Source organism: Microtus oregoni, unplaced genomic scaffold, assembly GCF_018167655.1.
Source record: "Microtus oregoni isolate MIOR12 unplaced genomic scaffold, Mior012 000229F_ref0000137, whole genome shotgun sequence".
In the NCBI taxonomy this organism is placed as follows: domain Eukaryota; kingdom Metazoa; phylum Chordata; class Mammalia; order Rodentia; family Cricetidae; genus Microtus; species Microtus oregoni.
This window is the reverse complement of record NW_024544896.1, coordinates 160,427-179,255: the sequence shown is the minus strand read 5'-3', so window position 1 is coordinate 179,255 and position 18,829 is coordinate 160,427. Positions and strand designations below refer to the sequence as shown.

The 18,829-nt window shown below is 46.4% G+C and overlaps 1 protein-coding gene across 2 annotated transcripts; it reads right to left on the bottom strand.

Annotated features, from left to right (window-relative positions):
- Positions 1-794: 794 nt before the first annotated feature.
- Positions 795-15,800, bottom strand: LOC121445615 (glutathione S-transferase theta-1). 2 transcript variants are annotated; one of them, XM_041647759.1, is made up of 5 exons: positions 15,583-15,800; positions 14,623-14,710; positions 11,440-11,590; positions 3,383-3,559; positions 795-1,148 (listed from the first exon to the last, which is right to left on the bottom strand). In XM_041647759.1, the coding sequence occupies exons 1-5, from the start codon at positions 15,692-15,694 to the stop codon at positions 1,002-1,004; spliced, it is 675 nt and encodes a 224-aa protein (XP_041503693.1). In that variant the 5' UTR covers positions 15,695-15,800; the 3' UTR covers positions 795-1,001. The 2 variants fall into 2 exon arrangements, with proteins under 2 accessions (XP_041503693.1, XP_041503692.1); XM_041647758.1 differs by having other exon boundaries at positions 795-1,155; positions 15,583-15,799.
- Positions 15,801-18,829: the final 3,029 nt, after the last annotated feature.

Genomic DNA, 18,829 nt, shown 5'->3' with positions numbered 1-18,829 from the left:
AAGGGGAGACTTATCCCCCCCACCCGCCCCCAGCAAAGTGTCTTCTTGTCACAGTGGAAGCTAGACTGGGGGGAGGGGCCCCTTCTCCATTTTCCCATAGCTTTCCTTTGGAGCTTACTAGCTCTCCACAAGTTGCCTTTGTCTACCCACCCACCCCCACCCCCACTATCCAGCCTCTCACAGCTCCTTCCGGGCTGCCTTCTAATCCACTCCCCCACCCACAACAGCTAGACTGTGATCCCAGGATGCAATCTGAGCCCCACATTCCTGCTTCCCGTTTGAGCATGACCTTTGACCAGGAGAGCTGATGTGGGCTTTTTCTCCTCTTGATCAATTCTGTAGGTCAGGAAAGGCTGATGATCTATGAAGGGGCATGTCCAAGAGCTGGCCTGGCCAAGTGATGGATTTGCATGCCTGCAGCTAAGACACCTGCTGATGGGATTCTCCAAGAGCCAGAAGTCTGAAGGGCATTTGTGATTTAGCGTGCTCTGTCTGTTGTTGTCTTGTTTTGTTGCTGAGATACAGTCTCACACTGTATCCCAGGCTGGAATGGATCCTCAATGTGTAGCCCAGGCTGGCCTTGAACTCTCAGTGATTCTCTCGCTTCATCCTTCTGAATGCTCGATTACACGCATGAGTTAGCATGCCTATCAGTGATTTCATTCTCGGCAGCCACGGGGTGGGGGTGGGGGGAGGATTTCAAAGCCTGGGAAACAGAGTTGTCTTTGGGAAAGATAGCTGGACCCAAATAGAGGAAGGTCAAATAAACAACACAGAGAAGCTAAGGCTCAACTCGAGGCTAGGTTTATTATCCGAACTCAAAAAGTTAAAGCTAGCGATTTAGTCGTGGTCATGTGTGGCTATCGTGGAAAGAGGGTGAAGATGGAGCCTGGCCTAAGAACCGTTGTGCTGTGAGGTTTTGTGAACACCCATGGGCGGTGCAGGGAGGAGGGTCTGCCCTCACTGGATCATGGTCAGCACTCTAGACATCAGCTTCTGCTTTATGATGGGGTTGGCAGGAGGAGAGTCCTTAGCCTTGAGGATGACCTCATTGGCCTCACGGAAGAGCTCCTTTCCCACTGCTGCCTCAACTCGATGGTACCACGCAGCCAGCTTGGGATGCCCTTCAAAGACAGGGCAGCCGCCACCTATAGGCTTTAACAGGAAGAGAACAGAACAGGGGTGGGGGGGTGAGCTTGTGGCTAAGTTTGGGTTGTTCACTTGACATACGTAGAAAAGAGAGCACTCAACCGAGGGACTGTCTCCATTAGATTGGCTTCTAGGAATGCCTGCATGGCATCTTCTTGATTGTTGACTGGTGTGAGAGGGCCTAGCCCACCGCAGATGGTGTCGCCCCTGGGAAGATGGGCTTGGGCCATATAAGAAAGTGAGCCAAGTGTGAGCCTGGGAGCAAGCCAGGTTGCTTCTGTGGTCTCTCTGTTTCAGTTCCTGACTTCAGGCTCCTTCCTTCCTCCTACCCCAGTTTCCCTTGATGATGGACTATAACCTATAAACTGAAATACATTTTTTTCTTTCTCAAGTAGTTTTGTTTGGGGGTGGGGAGCATGTTATTTCTCACAGGAACAGAAAAGCAAACCAGAATGAAAACCGGTGACAGAAGGGGGGTGTTGCTGTGATGGTCCTGACCGCGTTGTTTTTAGCGGGAGGGTTGTAGAAAAGTCATTGAGTAGTCAGAGGTGAATGGGCTCTTCTATGGCAGTTTGGAGAAACAAATGTTGAAAGAAATGCAGATGATAGAGACCAGGTTTGTAGGGTTTCAAAGAGAAGGTTGAGAATCCCTTAAAGACTTTATCAGGGCCACTAGGATGAGCTATTAAAAATCTGTGGCAGTGAAACATTGGGACAAGGGATGCTGGTTAGCTGGGGTGAAAACTCAGCTGAAATTAATAAGACCAGCATCACCAGGCAACATCTGGGAAGTATTTTCCGCAGTGTCAGCACACAGAAGCTGTGGTCCAGGAGTGGGGTAGGCCAAGGATGCCTATCAAACTGGCAGCAGAATCTGGCAAATAACGTGTAAGAGTCTCCCACAGCGTATTGGATTTGAAGGCACGAAGGAGCCATTGAGAGCAGCTAAACGTCGACACTGGATGAAGCCAGGAGAGGCCATTGGTGAAGTCTGCAGACTCAGCTTTAGGGAAAACCCCAGAATACTGGATCAGCCAGGACTATAAGGTGACCAAGGTCAGCGAGCGGCAGGTGTGATGTGAATCCAACCAGAGCCAACAAGACAGACTGTACGTTATAGACGGCAGAGCAGGGGAACTACAACCGCGAAAGCCCTCTGGATCCCAGCAGATCGTGAGTCTCAGATGTCAGACACCGAACTGTTTATGCAATAGGATTTGGATTTTGCATTGGCCTGATTGTAACTATGCCCTTATTCTTCCCTTGGGAAGCAAGATCCCTTGTGGAAAAAGAAATTATGTAACTTGGTTTGGGATTTTACAACATCCCACAGTTAAGAGACTGGATTTTTGTTGTTGTTGGTTTGTTTTTTGAGACAGGGTTTCTCTGTGTCACCCTGGCTGTCCTGGAACTTGCTCTGTAGACCAGGCTGGCCTTGAACTCAAAGATCCACCTGCCTCTGCCTCCCGAGTGCTGGGACTAAAGGCCTGTGCCACTACCACCTGGTGGTGAGATTTTGGATTTTTAAAGAGGAACGTGTACTTTTTAAACCATCGGGCATTTTAAGAGGCTATGGGACATTTAAAATTATACTGTGCTTTGTGATCCTAGATCTTGGGGACAAAGAAATGGAAGATGACAGTTTAACAATGATGTGTTCATGTGTCAGGCAGACAAGGAGAACATTGCACTGGTCAATGTTTTCCCCACTTGACACAAATGTAGATATACCAAGGAAGAGCAAATTTCCACTGAGCAATGGTCTCCATCAGATTGGCCTGTGGGGATGTCTGTGGGGGTGCTTTCTTGATTGCTAACTGGGGTAGGAGGGCTCAGTACGCAGTGCATGGTGCCACACCTGGGTGGTGGGCCTGAGCTGTGGAGCTGTATAAGAAAGGTAGCTGAGCAAACCACTCACCGGGCACAAGCTGGTAAGCAGCATCCTTCCATGATGTCTGCTTCCAGCTCCTGCCTTGAGTATCTGCCTTGGCTTCCCTCCATGCTGCAGTGTAGCCAGTAAGCCACATAAACCCTTTCCTCCCAAAATGGTTTTTGGGTTAGTGTTTTAGACAGCAACAGAGGAGCAAACTAGAACAGCCAAGGACACACATAAATCTGGAAGGAGTCTCCGGAGACATAGGAACAGATCTAGTGAGGGTTAGCAAAACAGGGACTTCTGTAACCAGCCAGCACTCCCTGTATCTTATGGGGGCGCTCTTTTTACAGCACTCACATGCATCAGCTCTGTGATGGCGACCAAGTCAGCCAGGGAGATGTGGGGCCCCACAAGGAAGGCCTTGTCCTGGAGGAACTTGTCCTCGAGCACCCGCAGGTTCACATCCAATTCCGCCAGTGTGGCTGCCAGCGTCTCAGAAGGAACCCGCTCACCCAGGAAAACAGGGAACATCACCTGGTGGGTAGATAGACAAAATAAGGAATTGGCGCCAGATGAGCCTTGGGAGCAGGAAGTCAAGTCTCCCAAGTCGGGAGCTGCCTTTTGGGCCTGTGCCCCTTCCTTTGGGACCTGTTCAGACCTGCAGGGAAAGGTCACCCAAGTGATTCTTTTGTTTAGAAATAAATAGTCCTGTTTCCACACCTCTGGTTGACTGGGCCTCAGAAAGAATCATTCTTTATGAATGACTGAAATGGGAACCTGAAAAATAAATAGAACGAATTATTTTTGAGGAAAGAAGCTAGGTTAGGAACCACGGTCATGTGCCATACATTGTTGAGAATAAGTGGTTCTTTTGTCTTACAAATATCACATGCTCTCACAACAGGAATAATGTGGGTCGGTCACTCAGACAGCCTCTTCATACAGCCAAGGGACAAGGAAAACACGAGATCATATGGAAGCACCAAAGACCCTAACTGAAGCAATCCCAAGCAGAAGAGCAATACTGAAGGTATCACAGTGCCCGGTCTCAAACTAACCTACAGAGCTACAGTAACAAAAACAGCACGACACTGGTACAAAAGGAGCCGTATATGCCAATATATGCCAATGTATAAAATAGAGAACCCAGAAACAAACCCGCGCGGCTACAGTCTCCTAACTCCTAATGAAAGGGTTAAAAACGTAGATAGGATAAAAAGCCACCACAACAAGGCGTGCTGAGCAAAAGCAGATATCCATTTGTAAAAGGATGGAACTAGATTGATAACTTTTACCCTGTACAAGAATAAATTCAACATGGATCAAAGACATTGGCATAATGAGGAGTCAGAGTAAGAATAGAAATGTAGAATAAGAATATAGAAATAAAGAAACCTAAAGTTGTAAGCCTAGGAGAAGGAAAGCAAGCTGTCAGCAGTTTAAACATTAACTATTAACAGTGGGTTAGTTTGCTTTTCAACCCACAGTTCTGTCTGCAAGGCTGAAGCGGCCCTCTGCAAATTGAAGGTCAGCTTTTAGATAATCCCCCTGGCTACTCATGGCCAGCAATTGATATGAACCGATTTAACCTTTCAGTGATCGGATGCACCTGACTTTTCGGTTTTTCATTTTCCCATACCCTTCCCTGCTACGCAAAACGGGCAGGATCAGGGGGGAGTGTAGAGCTTTGGTAAACACCAGCAGGAAGTGCCAGAGAGAAGCAACGGGCAAAATACAAACACTAGATCAACTGAAAAACCCTTCAATGGAAATTGTAAAAAAGGCAATTTGTACCTGAGTTTTACCTAAGACTGTAAAACTTCTTTTGTTCATGCCTAATTCCTGCTTCTTGCTATAAAAAGAGGAGCTCGGAAAGAGCCCATGGCCACAGGCAGACAAGTCCATCTCTGGCTGCGGTCTCAGCTAGCTGATAAGCTTTTGTGTCCCATGGAGATTTGATTCTTTTCTTCTTCCTGGAATAAAGTTTGCTCCCGGTTTAGGGGACTTTGGTGGTCTCTCCCCCACCTTTGCACAACCCCCCCCCCCCAGACCCAACAATAAGACCTCAGACATTGAAACTGGCAGAGAAAAAGAAAAAAGATTCCTAAGTAAAACACTTCAAGATATAGGCCTAGACAAGGACTTTCTGAGGACTCCTGTAGTAAAGGATAATCCTGAAAACTTGACAAACGCGAAGCAAAGGAAACAATCACTGGAGTAGACAGACAGTCCGCAGGACGGAAGAAAATCTGCCAGCTATACACCAGACAGCGTGTACAGCTTCTAGATTCTAAACTAATACAACGAACTGCAACAAGGAAACACTAAGAAATTCCAACCAACCAAGTGAACTGAGAATACAGCCCTCCAAAGAAGACCTTCAAAGGGAATAGGCTTGAAAAGCAGAGCCTGCAGTTGGTCCCGTATCCATGCACATCCAGGCAGCACCAAGTGGACTCAGTGGGCAAAGCAAACACAAACAAAAAGCACATGAGTTTGGTAGGAAAAAGTGTTGGGGTGGGGGGGGGAGGTATTAGAGAGGAGAAAATGGGATGAATTTGATCAAAACACATTGTATGCATTTATAAAATTCTCAATAAAAAAGGGAAGAACAAAACGGGCTTTTCAACAGCCTTAGCATCAGGGAAATATAAACCTGCTTTGAGAGATTACATCTCACTGCAGTCAGAACAGCTAGCGCCGAAACAAACAAACAAACAAATAAGGAACTATGATAGGGTCTGGGGAGACAGCTCAGTTGGGAAAGTGATCGGCACATGAGCTTGAGAACCTAACCAGATCCCCAGCACCCACATGAAAACGTTACGGGAACTCCAGGTCCAGCGAGGGGCCCTGGCTCAGGATGTAGGTAGGGAAGACACTCTACATACATGATCTCGCACATGTAATAAACACACACAAATGCATTAAATGAATTAAAACAGAGAGAGGCTAAATGACCATAGATGCTGATGGGGATGTTGGGAAAGATTTCTCACGTGCTGCTAGTGGGAACATAGCCTCCTACAGCCATTATGGAAGTCATTATGGAGATACCATAGAAAAGTACAAACAGAATGATAAAAACAGAACTCTGGGGGTTTATCAGCTATGAGGAAAAATGAAATCATAACATTAGTTAGAAAACAGACACAATTGAAAATTGTTATTTTAAGCAAAATGAGCCAAACTCAGAAACACAAATATTGTGCGCACATATGTGTGTATGCACGCACGTCCATGCATGTTGTTCATAATAGTAGAAAGAGGGCCATGCATGATAGGAGAAGAAATCTTAGGGAAATGGGAGTAAGGAAAAACAGAGTGACGGGATATGCATGACATGAACTGCCAAACTTGATGAACTGGGTTCTGTCCCTAAGACCTACCTGGTAGGAAAAAGCCAGCTCCCAAAAGCTGTGCTCTGACGTCACCCTGGCACCGAGGCACACACCACCCTCCAGCGCACATGTGCGTGTGCCCACACAAAAGCCACAATAAACAGACAAATATGTAAGTTTTAAGAGCAGGGGTAGGGGATCAGCAAGGGTAGAGAAGGAAGACAAGGGAAGAAAGTGGAGGAGCAGGTGAGTCAAAGCAAGCAGTATGGGAAGGCCAGAATAAAAGGCCAGCCTGGTCTACAAGAGCTAGCTCCAAGACAGGCTCCAAAAGCTACAGAGAAACACTATCCTGAAAAACCCAAAAAAAATAAAAAATTAAAAAAAAAAGCCATCGCTTTGTGCACAGGTGAATGGCCAGGCTGGTTACATAAGTTCCAGGACTGAACTTTGAACGGATAGAATCAGCTAGATAAGGAAGTTTAATATAAGCCTTATCGCTATTGCCCCACTAGTAGTATTAATCCATAAAATTGATTTTCCCCTGTAGCTTAATCATACAAAACAGCTAATAGCTGAAATGTCATGGAGTCTTGTGAGACATATTTTATTTGACCTAAACTAGAGGTTTTGTTTTGTTTTTATTTTGAGACAGAGCCTCATGTAGCCCATGCTATGAATATAGCTGAGGTTGGCCCTTGAACTCCAGGTCCTTCTGTGTGTGTTTCTCTCTGCCTCTGCCTCCCAAAAACTTGGTCGGGTGTGCGCCACCACACCCAGCTCCAAACTGGGGTCCCTTTGCGCCACCAGAAAATAATTTATTTTCAGCTTCTGATGTCCAGTTTTGTGACTCTTGTGTAATCTTCCTAAGAAATTGTCTCCTCCCCTGCCTCTCTTTTTTTAGAGACTATCATACTATGTAGCCCATGCTATGCCCACAGTCTTCCTGCCTCCACCTCTCAAGTGCTGGGATTGTAGCCGGCACCATCACCAAACTCAGCTAAAACCATCTTTGGAATTATCTCCACTGGACCAAGACAAAGTCTTGAACATTGAGTCTGGAAGGACGGTACATTCAGCAATATTACTGGCAAAGTGGCTTTCTCTAGCCTCCACGGTGTCTAATTTCAAACAACACATTATTTATTTATTTATTGGTTTTTCGAGACGGGTAGCTATGGAGCCTGTCCTGAAACTTGCTATGTATACCATACTGGGCTCGAACTCACAGAGATCCACCTGCCTCTGCCTCCCGAGTGCTGGGATTAAAGGCGTGTTCCACCACTGCCTGGCCAATTCAAAATCTTAATTGTTGAGAGCTGTACTGATCCACCCCAGGCTTTCTCAGAGGCCCCAATGAAAGGACAAGAGGAACCTAGTTTTGTGTCTTGCCCAAGAGCAGACTTAGCAAGGCCAGTTTGGGGCTGGGGATAAGATCTCGAAGAAGTTAAGGTTTTCAGTTCCTGGGAACTTGGCTTTTCCCCACAAAGACACTGGAGTTATGTGTCCCAAGGCCGCTATGTACTTGGTCTGCAATGCTGTTGAGACATCCTGTGTTCCCTTTATGCAACATCTCTTGATTAGCCTCCTGCTGGCTTCCGTCCCATTGCGTGACAGTTTCTGCTGACTCTGCTCTGTTTCTCCCCCGGAAACATTCATACTCCTTAATAAGCTTGCTTGGCAGAAAAGACAGCTTGTTCAGGACCTCACGACCCCAGCTTTCCTATCTGTCTTCTTTACTTCCTCGTCTCCTGGCCAACTCCCACTTAGAACTGTCACTGAAGAATGACTGGTCCAGGCCGCTCAATAGCCAAATCCACAGGCGGCTAAATGGCATCGAACACTCTCCCAAAAGGAGCGGAAGGAGCCAGGCTCAACCATCACGATGGGAAGGCCGTGGCAGCAGGAGCTCCAGGGAATGGTCACATCATGTCTACACAGAGGGATGGATGTGCTCAGCTCATATTCGATCTCCCACTCCTCACAATCTTTTGAAGATTTTATTTTTATTTTATGTGTGCGAGTGTTTTCTCCACATCTAGGTCCGGGCACCATATATATATCTAGTGCCCACAGAGGGCACAAGAGGAAATCCATCAAATTCTCCGGGACTGCAACAGTCATATGGATGCCCAGAACCAAACCTGGGGCCTCTGGAAGAGCAGCCAGTGCTCTTGAGCTTTTGCTTTGGGCTCCATTTTCTCTTTTTTAATACAATCCCAGTGCAGGAAACGGCGCTGCCCACAGTGAAGGGGTCTTCTCATCTCAATCAACCTAATCAAAACAATCCCCCAGATGTTCCCAGATGTTCTTCTCTCAGAGGATTCTAGACGCTATCAAGTTGACAACCAAGATTAACCATCGTAACAGCTAACGAAACTTTTACACAATGGCCATTTGTGATTTTTTTTTTGTTGTTTTGTTTGTTTGTTTTGGTCTCCACTGGAGGGAGGAAGCCACTTTGCTTCTGTAGCATTCCCAAATCACAAACAACTCCAAAAGTGTACTTACTTCCTATGTAGAGGTTAGAAATTTTCCTTTAACTTGTCAGGCTGAAGGGGAAATGGGCACTGTCTCTCAGGCCTGGATCATTAACGCCAAGAGGTTGCTTCAAAGCCTGACAATGCATGGGCTACGTTGTAACTGGCCTAAGACCGATCAACACAGTCAATCCTGAAGGGAATCAACAGCGATCTGTTAAAGCCTTAACTCCTGGCTTTAGGGGGAGAGGAAAGAGGGCGGCAGCATGAAGGCATTTACAAGAGGATAACGTGGACACCAGGCAGAGTTGAGATGCAAGCCAGCACCTGGGAAGCAAGAGTTCTTGCTTTTCTGGAATCAATTATGGATCATATTTTCCTGGATAGCCTGGGCTACATAGAGCTAAGTGCTGAGGATAGTATAGCTCAGCATGAGCACATGAATATAGAAAGAGAGATAAGGAAAGAGACGAGAGGGAGGAGGAGAAGAGGGAAGAAGAGAAGAAAGAAATAATGATGATGGTGATGATGATGATGATGATGATGATGATGATGATGATGATGATGAAATATTACTTAGGGCACAGGCTGACCTCAAACTCACAGCTGTCCTCCTGCCTCAGTCCCAAACACTAGGATTACAGGCTTCTGCCACTATATCCAGCTTACAAAGACTCCTTTTTCACAGCCTCTGCCAACTTCAATTTGTTTGACTTTGAGATCAGCAACTCCATGTTCCACAGGATGTATTTCAAAGTACACACTTCAGTGTACAAAGCTACGTATGCTCATGTTGCCACACAACCATGACTGCCATCTGTCTCCACCTTGGTTCCCATTAAACGCTAACTCCCCGTTCTGAGCAGGGTGACCTAACTTTCCTCCCCTGGCTCCCTTTAGAGCTCTCACCAAGATATCTGTTGAGGATGCCCTCTGAAAGGGTTTCAGACTTTGTGGTTAAATATATGGAATTTCTTTCTTTCTTTCTAGTGTGTGTGTGTGTGTGTGTGTGTGTGTGTGTGTGTGTGGTGGGTGGGGGCAGGGTTTCAAGAGAGTGTTTCTCCCTATAGCTTTGGAGCCTGTCCTGGAACTCGCTCTGTAGACCAGGCTGGCCTCGAGCTCACAGAGATCCCCCTGCCTCTGCCTCCCGAGTGCTGGGAGTAAAGGAGTGAGCCACCACCACCACCACCACCTGGCTAAATATATGGAATTTCTAACAATGAAAAATACTTAAATACTTATCTCCAAAGAAGTATTATTAAATGAGCTTAACAATAACTTAAACACAATCAAAGAATCAGTGAAATAAAAAATAAGACAGTGGAAAATAGCAGCCATCTCTCCAGACCCAGTCTATTTTCTGTGCTTACTTTCCAAAGACCTGCTGCAAAGAGTCATTCCTACCTCCAAGATATAGGTGTTCTTTGACTTTTTCAAAAAATATATTCCTTTGTATTATTTTCAACTATGCTAGCAGGCAATGTATGGGATGGAACAGTAAATTATGAAACATGAGAGACAGGAGGAAAATGTGACCTGCAATCAAGAACAGAAAGAACAACCAGTAAAAACAGACCCACAGAGGACCTGAATGCTGAAATGAGCTGACAAAGGACACACACACATGCACACGCACGCACACACATGTGCACACACGCATACATACACACACTCCCACACTCACACATGCCAGGAGCTGAGACTTGAACCTAAGACACTGTGCTTGTTACACAAGTATTCTACCACTAAGCTAGCTTACCAGCTAAACTGAAGAGGACATTTAGGTAATGGTAACAGATAGCTCAGAAGATGAAAGTCCTAGCTGGGCAAGCCTGACAACCCTAACCATCTCGGTTCAGTCTCCAGAACCTTCGTAAAAAGACAAGTGTGGTGTAACCCCAGCTCTCTACAGTGAGATGGAAGAACAGGAGAACTGCCTGAGACAGAAGCTCAAAGGTCAGAGGTCAGATATCCTGGAGCACACAGCACAGCGGCGGAGACGAAGGACAGTCTGCCTCACCAAGATGGATTTCCCAGAGCTTTCCTTTACTTCCACACGCACAAGATGGCTCCTGGGACATATACACAGCAAATAAAGTAAGTAGTGGTAACAAATATATTCAGAAACTTCAAATAGAAGATACCAAAGTGTGTGACAGATGGTAAATTTTGGCTGAGAAATGCAATGCTACAAAAACAACAAAATAGTATTTCTACAAATAAAAAATAAATGTCTCAGGGGCTGGAGAGATGGCTTAGGGGTTAAGAGCACTGACTGCTCTTCCAGAGGACCTTGGTTCAATTCCCAGCACTCACGTGGCCGCTCACAACTGTCTGTAATTCCAGTTCCAGGGGATCTGATACCCATGGCAAAACACCAATGTGCACAAAATAAAAAATAAATACATCATTAAAAAATAATAAAATAAATGTCTCAAGTAAAGATGGTCTTGAATAACAACCTGGGCACAACAGGATTAGTTAAACTAGAGGCGAGACACTGGAAAATACCAAACTGAAAATGAGTTGCTGTAGCCTGAGTCTCTTTGGGGTGACATCTTTACTTTCTTCCCTTCCCCCACATTTCCAGTCTCACCTTATGCCACAGGGCCCGGAGGCAGCTTCTCCGAAGGGCTGTATGCTGCCATGCCAGGTACTCATCCACACGAGCACGGGCCTGCAGGTCTTGGGGGTACCAGTGGTCAGGAACCTTATACTTGTGTGTCAGGTAGAGCAGGATGGCCACACTGTGTAAGCAGAGGAGCAAGGCGGCTGGTCAAATGCCACTGGGTTGACTCGATGCCCAGTACTTTCGTTTTTTATTTAATTTTATTTTATTTTTTGGATTTTTCGAGACAGGGTTTCTCCGTAGCTTTTGGTTCCTGTCCTGGAACTAGCTCTTGTAGACCAGGCTGGCCTCGAACTCACAGAGATCCGCCTGTCTCTGCCTCCCGAGTGCTGGGATTAAAGGCGTGCGCCACCATCGCCTGGCTTTCATTTTTTAAAGATATATCTATGTGTGTGTGTGTGTGTGTGTGTGTGTGTGTGTGTGTGTGTGAGTACTCTGTCCGCATGTTTGCCTGCATTCCAGAGAAGGCATGCAATCTCATTACAGATGGTTGTGATGCCATGTAGTTTGATGGGGATTAAACTCAGGCCCTCTAGAAGAGTAGCCAATGCTATGAACTGCCGAGCCATCTCTCCAGCCCCTACCTTTTCTGATTTTTCTAACAATTTGCCAGTCTGAGCCTCTTTTTCAGAACATGGAAAGTAGGTTCAGAAAATGGAAGAGCCTTGTTCCGCAGGGACACCCAGTTCTTAGTATCAGAATTGAGTCTTGTCTTCCTGAGGTCAACGCTCAAGACAATTCTACCACCAGGCAAAAATCTCACCATTGAGTGTGTCCCGTCAAGGGTTGAGTTTCTGAGTACAGGGCCCCACAGCTTCCTGGAGAAGAGGCGCCCAAAGCAGAGCTTTGAGGAAACGTGGTTTTGTTTTATTCTATGTCCACTCTTATCCGACAGCCTCAGATGGCCTGGTAGTCCCAAAAGGCGCTCACAAGTCTCCCTTTGTTCTTTGAGACAGCCTAGGCTAACCTCAAACCCCAAATCCTCTTGCTTCACCCTCTGGGCGGTGGGCATGAGTCGTATGCCTATCCCTCTGTCCCTTGTGGTACTCCTTATGGGAAGGGTCAGGTTGGTTCTTTAAAATCTTACTCAGATGCTTGAGGCACTGTAAGATCCCGGAACCATAACACAGAGAAGACTGCCTGGAACTCTCTTCCTGCCTTGGGTTATGCCAGCTACTGTGAAGATGGACTCTAAAGGACACTTGAAGACAGGCCAGTTGTGGTCATATGAAAATTCCAGCCACGCTGCCTGGAAGAAGTTTAGACCAACTGAGTCATTTAGAAAGGGAACTCTCAGCAATCCTGATCCAGCCACAGAAGAAGCAAGATGTGACTGCTTCGCTGAAAAAGGTACCGAGCCATGTGGCTAGCACAGATAAGAATAATAAACTAATACAAGTTATAAAAGTTAATAAGAGGACTGAGATAATGAGCCAATCCATTTATAACTAATGTAGACCTCTATGTGATTTCTTTGGGACATAATGACTGCGGGAACGGGGTGGGACACAAAACTCAGTCGACAAATGGCACCCACGTGGACAGCTGCATCCACAAAAAGTGTGACAAAGCTTGGGAAGTAATTCTAGACAAAAAAGAATAGAGTTAAGCACAGCTTATTGATAGCAGCATTTTCTCAGGTGGGCTCTGTTTGCTAGAGGCAAGCACTCTCATTTAAGAAAGGCTTCCTGACTCAGCTTTAGCTGTAAAACCTTGCAGCTCTTTTAAGAGGCCCTGCCATGAAACATTTAAATGGTGTTGATGAAAGCTAACTCGTTGCTTTTTGGTTTTCAGCCGTACCAGGAAAAAAAGCTGTGCCATTTTAAAATGCTGGCTTTCTGGGCCATCCTGCCAGGGCAAACTCTGAGTCTTTCAGGCAGGAGGTCCAGCTACAGAGCATTTGAGTGTGGTTTGTGAGCAGACTGCTGCAGCTTGCTTCCTGGCAGGGACCTTGAAATGCCATAGAGTTGTGGCAATAAACATGGCTACAGCCGGTACCTCTACCATGAGGCCAGAATCTCAGAAAGCTAAGGAATGGCGGTGTCTTTGTTGGACTATGTTGATCATGAGACACCAGAAACGAGCTCAAAAGCATATACTCTAGATTCCCCTTGCTAAGGGACAGGTGACTTCTGTGACAAAAGAGACAGAACTGAGAAAAAGGTTTAGCTTCTCTGAAGAGGGACGTTGCACCGTCTTGGGACATGCCAGGATATAAAAAACATCTTTATCTCATAAGGGAGCCCCTGGGACCTCAGTACTTGAGAGTCCAGGAAGCCCTGATGCTACAGGCCCTGTTTACACCAGCTGGGCTAGAGGATAGCGCCCATGGTGGGGTAAGTGTCCCACCTTCCCTGACCCAGGGTATTTTAATCAACAACCACAGCCTGGTACAGAAGTCAAGTAGATGTATTATCTTCCCCAAAACCAGCTCAGTGAACTTGGGCAGTGGGTGGGCAGCGTCCTAGGTTCCAGCACCCACTCTGTAGGATATGAGACACAGCAGCCCTTGGCCTCTAGGGCAGAGGTTCTCAGCTGCAGGTGTGGCCCCATTTGGGGTATAACGACCCTTTCATGGGGGTTGCCTAAGACCATTGTAAATATCAGGTATTTACATTATTATTCATAATAATAATATAATAAACAATATATTTTATATAAATTATATACATTATATATTTTAATATAATTGTTTAAATCATATGATTAAATTAAATAATTATGTAATTATTTAAATATTTAAAAATTATATAAATTACAGTTATGAAGTAGCAATGAAAATAATGTTATGGTTGGGGGGTCACCACAGGATGAGGAACTGTATTAAAGGATCACGGCTTAGAAAGGTTGAGAACCATTGCTCTAGGGAGTTTAGGTTCCAAGTGTGTGTCTGCATGAGTTTGCATGCACACAGACACTATGAGGGCAGTGGATCCCCAGAACTGGAGCTATGAATGGCTGTGGCTGTAAGCTGCCTCTTATGGGTGCTGGAACCAAATCCAGGTCCTCTGCAAGAGCGGTGGGTGCTCTTAAGCACTGGGCCATCGCACTGAGCCGGCCCTCCTGCTCCAGCTCTGTAGTTTATAACATAGAGGGTTACAACAGGCCGATTCCAGTAAAGCTTGCCAAAAGCCCCCAGCACCCCTTTACCTCTCGCCCAAGGTGAAGTCATTGTCCTTCATGGCTGGTACCTTCATCATGGGGTTCACCTGGGCAAATGCATCGCTGAGGTGCTCACCTGCAGATAGTCCAGTATAAGGGGATGGGAGTAGAACACTGGGCCTCTGATAGCATGGGCCAAACACTAAATTCATGGTTCTTCTTGGAACTAGGCTGCCGGCTAATGGGAGCTAGATGGGAAGTGCAGGCAGGACTGCCTTGAGAGGAGAGTAAGCTGCCCCTGCCCTTGACACAAACAGACTTCACACTCTATTGACAGGTCCTCCAGGGACTTGCCCCTGAGACAGCCCTGCAAAGAGTTCCCAGTGTCCCCTGAAACCCTGGCCTCTGCTTGAATTAGCCTAGATTCATTTTCTTCCTGTTGATGAAGCCAGATGAACGTCTCTACGATTATGTCTTTGCTGCTCAGCCCAACAGACCTCAGTATTTCCCACTCCCTTGGCTGTCACCCTCTTTTCTTTTCCTGGTGGAAATCTGTCTCCCTCTGCACCCTTATTTTTGACAGCCAACTTGAGCCAACTTTGTCGGTCCCCCAACCCACAACACCCTACATCAGACTCTGCAGGGGCAGCGCCTGGGGGCAGGGAGGTGAAGTTTCAGACTGAGAGACAAGCCGTGAGACAGCGTGCGGATGCCACAGCAACTTAAGCAACACCATTCTGCTACAACCCTGTCTTGCCGAGCTTGGGGCTCCCTCAAAGACCAGCAGGGAGGAGGCTCCGCCCAGGACCTGTGGAAACCGAATAGCATGCCGACCGGGCAGTCTATTCCACGGAACAGCAGAGTTTTCGGGGTCTCCCTGGTGGCTCTTTTCTCACTTGGTCTCTAAACCAGAAAAAAACCTAGGAAGGGGGCGGTGCAGAAAGGAATCCCCTAAACTGGGCGTGCCTCCCCCATCTCTCAGCTCTCCAAAGCCCAGGCCCTGCCCACCCTTGCGCAGATCCACCGTTTGCATCTGGAACGGGATGCCGTTTTTCTTGGCGAAGATATAAATGGCGCGACAGGGCTGGGACAGCAGGTCTAGATAGAGCTCCAGGACCATGGCACAGGCGGCAGAAACCAATTCCGTAACTGGCCAAACTCTGAAAAAAACAAAACAAAACAAAACCCAGGCTCGGCGTCTGAGGTTGTGTCTAAGGCTTAGTGTGGCCACGCCTCCACTGGGCGGATCCTGAAATCTGGCCCTTCTTTCTTTCTTTCTTTCTTTCTTTCTTTCTTTCTTTCTTTCTTTTTTTAAATATTTATTTATTTATCATGTATACAATATTCTGTCTGTGTGTATGTCTGCAAGCCAGAAGAGGGCACTAGACCTCATTCCAGATGGTTGTGAGCCACCATGTGGTTGCCGGGAATTGAACTCAGGACCTTTGGAAGAACAGGTAATGCTCTTAACCACTGAGCCATCTCTCCAGCCCCCTGGCCCTTCTTTCTAAAGCAGAACCGACCTGAGTTTGTGTTCCAAGAGAAAGGCACCAGAGTCTAGCATGGGTGAGACAGAAAAGACTGCTGACCTCTCCTGAGAGGGCAGAGGAAGTGCACAGGGGCCGGCACCTAGTCCTTCTGTGACTGGTTTATTTGATGGCAAAATTTCTTCAAAGGCATCCTCGCCCTGTCTAGTGTGTTAGAATTTACAATCGTCCCCGGTTCCCAAATGGGAAAACTAAGGTATTGCTTGATAGACACAACAAGTCTACCCCAGGAAGTTCCTCCTAGGCCTACAAACCAAAGATACGGATGCTGGCAAGCAGCAAAGGTTCTGGCGGTGCCAAGTGTGCCGTGGTCCCTAGTGACATTCCCATCGGAGCCTTGGCCTTCCACAAGGTTAGCCTTCCTGTTCTTGAGAGCGCTGGGATCTCCATTCCTCGAGCATCTTAGTCCCCTTTGGACTGTGACAGCAAAGTGCCCTGGACATAGATTTTGAACTGGGCAGACTCCGTGTCTAGCGAAGGCTAGCTCTCTGCTTTACGGTGGGCAAGTCTTTGCTACCGGCACACACAGTGGAAGGAACACACAGACAGGTCCCTTTCATGAGAAGTAGAATCCCCAGATCTAATCCCTTCGCCCCCAAGGCCCCACCTCTTAATACTATTTCCCGCAAATTAATTTAGGGGTAGCATCACTGTTCAAACCATCACACTGGGTTTGTGTCTTAGCCTCAGTTTCTCCATCTTTAAAATGACTATAGGCCTTGAAAGCCCAGCATGCTGGACTCCTCTGCTGAGCCATAAACCCTTGGTCTGCACCTTGTTGTTAAAGGACAACCCCCTCCCCAGAGCCCACCTCCTAACTGGTTGGAAGCAAAGAACTTCCTTTGAGTGGCCTGCCCATACTTAGCTTATCATAGCTGACTCCCACATTTCCCCCTTCACAAGCACCGAGGACAGGAACCAATCTTGGGTCCTGCTTGCCCCTGGTTTTAAGGAGACATGGAACTATTTAAATTAATAAATCTATTAATTGACAACTCTGGACCTAGTATATTAACAGGCACTACGGGTAGTTATCTTGCCTCCATTTCAGGGAGTTTCCCCTTGTCTCAACCTTTCAGCCTGTTTTGGGCAGGGAGCATGGAACAACGTGTTCCTTTCCCCAACTAGTTCAAGCTGACATTGGGGCTATGTTATCCGGGCCCAAGTAGGTTGAAAGGTTAGCCAAAAGTAGGGAGGAAATTCAGGCAATGGGACACTCGTCAGACTTTGTTGAAGGGACAGGAAGAATTCATGTTCATATCAGCTGGACTGTCCACATCAGCTTTCAGGAAGTCCAGGGCTCGCCGCCAATCAGAGCAGGTTGTAGTGGGCAACTGATGCTTAGATGTGTCTGCCAGCCAAGTGGAAGCCTCTTGAGATAAGTTTAAACTAGGAACAGAAGATAAAATCTATTTACTTAAAGAACAACTCACACTGCAGAAAAAAAGCAGATAACAGCTATCCGTAAACAGAAGGAATAGACTCATACCTTTGGAGCCTAGCAAAAACTACAGATTTTGGTTAGATAATGTTATTTTTCTGCTGTCCAGATAACCACGTATGGTTTGGACAGAGATGTCTTTGGCCCGATGAGAAACACCTCCAAGTTTATACTTAGATGGCAACCAGAATAGATCTAAAATTTTGAGTTTGGTCATTGCTCTATTAGCTTATTAGAACTACCATGGGGGGGGGACGAAATTAGAAACATTTTTTATATCTTCTTAAGTCATTTTTTAGACCCTCAAAGCTTTTGAACTTTTATACTTTCACATCTTAAAGCATTTTTTTAATGAGCTAACAAGCTGGCTGTAGCTTTGTGGGAGGATCTGGATACCTTTTACTGCTAAACTGGCATTATAATATTTTTGTTCCCTTCACAAATCCCAATGACAGGACTCAGTCATGGGTCCTGTCTGTCTAGGGGCTCAAGGGGGTGATACTGGGACCACAATACCATTAGTTGGACAGTATTCACCCATATGCAAACGAAAGCCATCAGTCTGCTGATTGGACAGGGACTGAGGATAAATAGAAGAAACATGATCATTGGGGTCCTGTTAGGGCTTACAGTAAGGTGGTTAACCAGGGAGACTGGTTGAACAAGTTTTAATGCCAGCCAGCTTCCACGTGGTCTGTCCCCCATCATTAATCTGTTTTCTTAACAAGGCCATTGAATCTCTAATTACCCCAGAGTGATTAATTATGTAGAAACAAAATTCTTCCCCCAGGGCGGCACATAGGCCTCCCTGTTGCATGAAGAGGAGGTCCAAACCTCTTGGGTTCTGTAAGGGAATCTCAGCCAGGGAATCTAAAGAGGTCTCTAATTTGAGTATAGACTGTTCTATGTCTTTGAGATCCGAATTGATGGCTGACTCTAGGGCCTGGTAGGTTTTATCTTGGAGAATTAACCCCAAGGTGCCCATCCCTGTTACTCCAGCTATGCCCAATCTTATCAGGGAAGAGAGCAATACAGCGGTTGCTCCTACAGCCCATTTTTTTTTCCTGACAGGAACAGGGGAAAGGTCAGTTCCATTTGGGCCTCTGTATAGTATTTTATGTTGGGGAACAATTGGACCATCATACAAAAACCTTGTCCTGTGTTAAGGACTGTCCTATGGATGCAGGGAGTGAGCCCTGAAGGGCAAACCCACCATCCAGCAGATGCTGAATAGAGGGTGTCATTTTGTATAGTGATGGCCTGGTTA